Genomic DNA, 6,000 nt, shown 5'->3' with positions numbered 1-6,000 from the left:
CCAACCATAAAAAAAAAAAAAAGTAACACTAAGGTATTTTTAAATGAGCTACTATATTTTCACAGTTTATATTTTTTTCTAAAAATGCAACAATACATGGAAGCTTTTGCACTCTTTTTCAAGTAAAGCAAATATTCTTGTCTCCAAATCCTTCCATTAGAGGGCTTTTGAAGTGAGGGAAATTAAACCATGCTCTGCAAAATTTCCATGTCGTATGTAACATGATGGAATAATGTTAAACACTTTTTCCATATGATGCCACTGAATCCATTTGCACACGTCCCGTGGCATTATGGACAATTCTGAATGAGCTGGGCTGTGGATAAGCTTAATCTGCTGAATAAACCAGAGGCTTTGTCTGTCACCAAATACCCTCGCTTCTCCTCAAGGGTTGAGCCTTTCCATACTTAAAATTCTCTAAAGGTGGTTTTAAAAGCTCATTTCCCCTCACGCCTCTGTGAGTAAGAACTGAGTATTTTTGGAAATGACACAAAAGCTTAGCAGCTAAGACTATCATGGGGGACTTCACACATAGGCTATAGCATAACACTTAGGTCATGAGGTTATTGACCATTCTACTATGAACGGTCATTCCCTCTCACTGACCATCTGATGATGTGCTTCTCTCGTATCAGCATATTAAAGCTTTAGACGGGTTCATCTAGAGATGACATCATCCCTGTTAGTGTAGTCACACTCCTCTTACTGGGTCATGGCTGAGCTAAAAATTACAGACAGCTTAAGATGAGGAAATTTGTGTATCTGTGATCATCTTACCAATTACAGAGATGAAAGTGAAATGTAATACCTGCGATTTTAATATAGGATGGACAAGAAAAAAGTTAAATGAACATACTCGCAGTAATAAAAGTAATAAACGTAAAAATACAGGACAATGTAAGATTACTAGGGTCATTTTCTCAGGAGAAATATCTGAGAAGCAGCAAACCTAAACCTCTCCATGTAATCGCATTGCTGTCTAGGAGAAACAACAGAAATATTAAAGCTCTCTAATTATTTTTTTCTTTCTTTCTTTTTGCTATTAATAAATAGCAAAAGCCCTGAAAGGCTACGTTCACACTGTCAGTTTTTGGGATTGACAACCGCATTTACTTACAGGTGAGAGTCTCGAAATGTCCCGTTCACACAGAAACTTACAGTAGCGTCACAAATACCGTCTGTGACCACGTTCACACAGCAGCAGATTACGGTTATCAGTCCTGGATTTCAGTCCTTAATACGGTTACATTCACACACAGTACGGTTATTTACGGGAGTGACAACCTCATTCTATAACCGAACACACACCCGGAAATTTCAGGACTCACAACAGTATTCTCGAAAACCCGCGCAATAGTTGTCCGTCATTTCATATAGTGCAAGAGAGCTGCTCTGCGATGCACAAATGCGTGTCTACCGTCTGTGTGGTTTCGGTAACTTACAGAGACGCAGATATGAGCTGTGTGTCATCTGAAGGTTTAGATCCAGTCAACTTCAGCACCGGTGGAGAAGAACAGTGACTGAATCTAAAACCTTTAGATGACACACAGCTCATATCTGCATCTCTGTAAGTTACCGAAACCACATGAAAACCTGCAACACACAGTAGACACGTGTTTGAGCAGCAGAGCGGCTCTCTCTCGCACTGAATGACGAGACAGACAACTAGTTGTCCAAACCGGTTGCATTTCACACAGTGCGTGTTTTCAGAGAATGCAGTTGTGAGTCCTGAAAATTTGCGGGTGTGAGTTCGGTTACAGAATGCGGTTGTCACGCCTGAAAATAACCGTACTGTGAATGAACGTAACCATATTAAGGACTCAAATACAGGACTGACAACCGTATTCTGCTGCTGTGTGAAAGTGGCAAAAAAGTGTAATAATTTCAGTATGTTAAAAAATCTATTAATTTGAAATATACTGCCATTTTTAAATCAGTCTAATGTTTCTAAGCGTTCCACATGGATGACACAACCACGGTCAAGATTAGACTGAAACAGACATGTGAACAGAATGAGTGCAGGGCTGGGCTTTGTAAGGGTTAGGTGTAACTAAGGAATGAGGGTGGTGAGACTTGGGTCTGGTTTGGCCCTTGACACTGCTAGCAGGACACACACATTACCTGTAGCGTCAGAACAATGTTTTCTGGCTGGGAGGCGCCAGATGATGATGTGCATGCAGATCAGCAAAAAAAAACAAAACAAAACAAAACAGAACAGATGGTAAGCAAAATCAAATAAACAGTCAAACAAATGGCAAATAAAATCACTTAAGAACTAGAAAGAACACTCCCATCTGTAATGGGAACCAGACCCATCTTAACAGACCCAGAGATCGAGTGAATCATGGATTTGGCCGACAGTCACATCCATATCCATCTCTCCATATTCTTAAGTGTTACAAGAGCAGAGCATAATAAAACTGAAAAGAATGAGTGAATATGATTACAGACTGATATTTGGCCATTTTGTAATTATCGTTATTCAGCCTTGTGAAATTGTATTAAATTCTCATTTAAATTAAGCTTAAATTACTAAATTAAGTGATGATCCTTTAATATAAAAATATACAAAAATAAATTTAATCTATATGTATTGCATATATAGTTTGTAGTTGGCAATTGTGAGAAGTCTCTTATATTCACCAATGCTGTCTTTTTTAAAATAAAAAATAGAGTAAAACATTAATATTGTGAAATATTAAAATAACTGTTTTCTATTTTAATATAGTTGAAGATGTAATTTATTCATGTGATGGCAAAGCTGAATTTTCATTCTAACATGCAGATTTGGTGCTCAAGAAACATGTCTTACTATTATTACATTTGAGAACAGTAGTGCTGCTGGATGAACAGAGCATTTTTTTTTGGAAAAAAACTTTTTTTATGTAAAAGTTTTAAATGTCACTTTTGATCATATAATGTGCCCTTGCTCAATAAAAGTATTAATTTCTTTCAATAATATAATATAATATAATATAGGGCTGTTTGCTGAGAACTATATATAATAATGATAAATTGAGGTGGCTGTGCATCTCTGAACTCACATTTCCTCTCACCATCACAAGAAATGTCGGTGAAACTGATTCATTAAGTTTTGCCCCATATGTTTGTTTGTTCCCAGGAGTAAGATGCTAAAACTTCAAAGCAAGAGCTGTTGTTTAATTAAACTCTGTTACTAAAAAGCAACAAATAGTTTCTTCCTCTGTTTACTACATGCTATAATGCCAAAAGCAATTAACAGCTCTTCCAGAATAAACGCAATAATAGGGCAAGGCTCTCTCCTTGGCTTTCAAATGCAATTAAAATATTGTTTCATAATAGATGCACTGAGACAATGTCCCTTCAACTTAACTGCGGTGGCGGAGCACGTAATAGCATGGAGGTTCAGGTAGGCACAGTTACATGCACTTACCTTCTGGTACTCGGATTGTATGGCTCCGAATTTATCCTTTGCCACTCTAATGACGAGATCTGCAATGACAAGAGAGAAAACCAAGTCAGCATGCTGCGGCCTCTTACAGTGCCGCCACGTCAGAACAGGTTACGTAATGTTATTCAACATCCAGCTGAAAAAAAACAACAACGTGTCCACTGTGGATGAGTGTAAACCTTCAGTACGGGTTCATCAGAGTGTTTATCCCCCAGCTGCCTCCATTATGAAAGTGACGTGACATGTGGCCAAGTATGGTGACCCATACTCGGAATTAGTGCTCTGCATTTAACCCATCACACACAGCAGTGAACACACACACCGTGAACACACACCAGGAGCAGTGGGCAGCCATTTTTTTGCTGCGGCGCCCGGGGAGCAGTTGGGGGTTCGGTGCCTTGCTCAAGGGCCCCTCAGTCGTGGTATTGAAGGTGGGAGAGAGCGCTGTACTCCCCCCACCCACAATCCCTGCCGGTACGAGACTCGAACCCGCAACCTTTGGGTTACGAGACCGACTCTCTAACCATTAGCCCACGACTTCCCCTCAATTATCACAATTACCACAATCTTCAGAGAAAATATTAGCTATCTTCATACAAACAGACATCACAAAGTTTCCTTGGGGAGTGTCTGAGCAACATTTAGCTTGGTATGTGAGGTTTTGTATGACTGTGCTGCTGATTAAAGTTGCATTATAATGCATTGAACATAAGATTTGGATTACGAGCCATGACAAATCATATGCACATTATTAGAATAGCAATAGAAAAGGAAGAAGTGCTCTGTTACATAAAAATTTCTTGTAAAATTTGTACTTGTAAAATATGAAATTATATCGCTCAATATAGCAACTGAAAAAAAATAAAAAATTCCAAGATGGTCACCAAGTGAACTGACTTGGCTTAAAGGGACAGTTCACCCAAAAATGAAAATTCTGTCATCATCTAGTCACTCTTGTGTTGTTCCAAACCTGTATGAGTTTCTTTCTTCTGTTGAACACAAAAGGAGATATTTTAAAGAATGTTGGTAACAAAACAGTTGCCGGTAGCCATTGACTTTCCATATGGAAGTCAACATCATCAACATCATCAACTCACAAACCCCTGCAGTTCCCTCACAAACCCCAGTTTGGGAAAACCTGCCTTAAAGGGACTTTGGTTTAACTCCGAATTTAAGCTGCTCCAGAGTATCTTCACAGAAATCTACTCTCTGTAGATCCTGAAGCTTCAGGTTTTCCATTCCCATAGCACCACAGTCTAATAGCCCCCAACATATAACATACAAATCACCTAGATACAACATCACAAACAACAGGTGCAGTGATGGCAAACATCCCAACACTCTGAAGGAACAGCCTCCTGTCCTACAGCTCATCACCAAAACAGAGGAAATATGTCTTTCACATCCCATCATAAATAAAATAGCAGAATATCAACAACGCAATGTGAATGTGATTTAATATTTTAATGATAGTGTAACTAAATTGACCCTATAAAAGAATGACTAAATACATTTGAATATTTTTTGTCTTTGTAATCTGTCATGAAAATGCAATAATATATGGAGCCTCTTCTTATTTTACAGACATTCCTCTCAAACAACCTGTCATATAGAGATCGCTTCCTCTTACCATCCATCCAGTCAATTCCCTATGAATTACATTAAGTCCCATCCTACAATTTTTACTCATTAAATGTCCTGTTTCAATCAGAAATGTCACATTTGAAGTAGGCCACATTTCTGTTAAAAGTCTCAAAATCCAGTATTAGATTGAGTTGAAAACATCATCGCGGATCATTTAGTTGTTGAAAATAGTGATTCTGAGTTACCAGAACTTGCGTGTAAGTTTACAATGCTAAATAAACCTTTGTTATTACAAATTATTATTCTTATTTCACTTTACTTGGTTTTTTCAAGGCAATCGGTTTGCATGCTTTTTTTAAGTAAGGTTTACTAATTGGAATTTACAGTGTATCAGCGGATCATATCAGCGGATCATATCAGCGGATCATATGTGGCCATGAAAAAACATCACCAGTCACTGCATTAGCCCTGTCTAGCTATATTTTGCTGGTCTCTATAAGTCCCTGGTTAATTAGCATGACCTTAATTCAAGGAAATACGCCTTCATTTAAATCCCTCCTTCATTTAAAGCCTTACTTTTGCATCATATCCAACAATGAGAAATTAATTATACAGGAATGAATGACTTTCTCAAAGAAATTTGCAACTTACTAATAAGTTACTCCCAGTCATCATGTCCAACTTTTTTCCCCCTTGTAATACCCCATGAAATCACTTGATCTTTCTTGTTTTGAGTCAAGTCAAGTCACCTTTATTTATATAGTGCTTTATATAATACAGATTGTGTCAAAGCAGCTTTACAGTGTTAAACAGGAAAAATGTGTGCTGATAATGCAAGAGGACATTAAAACAGAAAACTGTCAGTTTATCAAAGTTCATTGTTGATTCAGTGATGTCATCGTCCAGCTCAGTTCAATTCTCTTCCAATAGTGTACGTGCAGTCAAGTCAACAAATTTGACATATTTCAAATGGAAACCATTAGCCA

At 37.9% G+C, this 6,000-nt stretch overlaps 1 protein-coding gene across 14 annotated transcripts in view; it reads right to left on the bottom strand.

The window, feature by feature from the left end:
• The window catches only part of LOC107741142 (prominin-1-A-like), a 66,841-nt gene that overhangs the window by 29,014 nt on the left and 31,827 nt on the right, over nucleotides 1-6,000 (bottom strand). For 11 of the 14 annotated variants that reach the window (XR_001640169.1, XR_001640172.1, XR_001640170.1 and 8 more), the window contains exons 2-3: nucleotides 3,413-3,471; nucleotides 2,122-2,148 (exon numbers count right to left, since the gene is read on the bottom strand). Coding sequence is in view for 6 of the 14 variants with exons in the window: in XM_016553788.1 (XP_016409274.1) it covers nucleotides 2,122-2,148; nucleotides 3,413-3,471 (86 nt within the window). In the remaining 8 variants the exon portion in view is untranslated. The remainder of the gene's footprint in view (nucleotides 1-2,121; nucleotides 2,149-3,412; nucleotides 3,472-6,000) is intronic. The other 3 variants (XR_001640173.1, XR_001640174.1, XR_001640176.1) reach the window with 1 other exon arrangement.

This window comes from Sinocyclocheilus rhinocerous, unplaced genomic scaffold (assembly GCF_001515625.1).
Source record: "Sinocyclocheilus rhinocerous isolate Xijiao unplaced genomic scaffold, SAMN03320098_v1.1 scaffold431, whole genome shotgun sequence".
Classification (NCBI taxonomy): domain Eukaryota; kingdom Metazoa; phylum Chordata; class Actinopteri; order Cypriniformes; family Cyprinidae; genus Sinocyclocheilus; species Sinocyclocheilus rhinocerous.
Note: the sequence above shows the minus strand (reverse complement) of the source record. Positions and strands in the feature narration are given on the sequence as shown.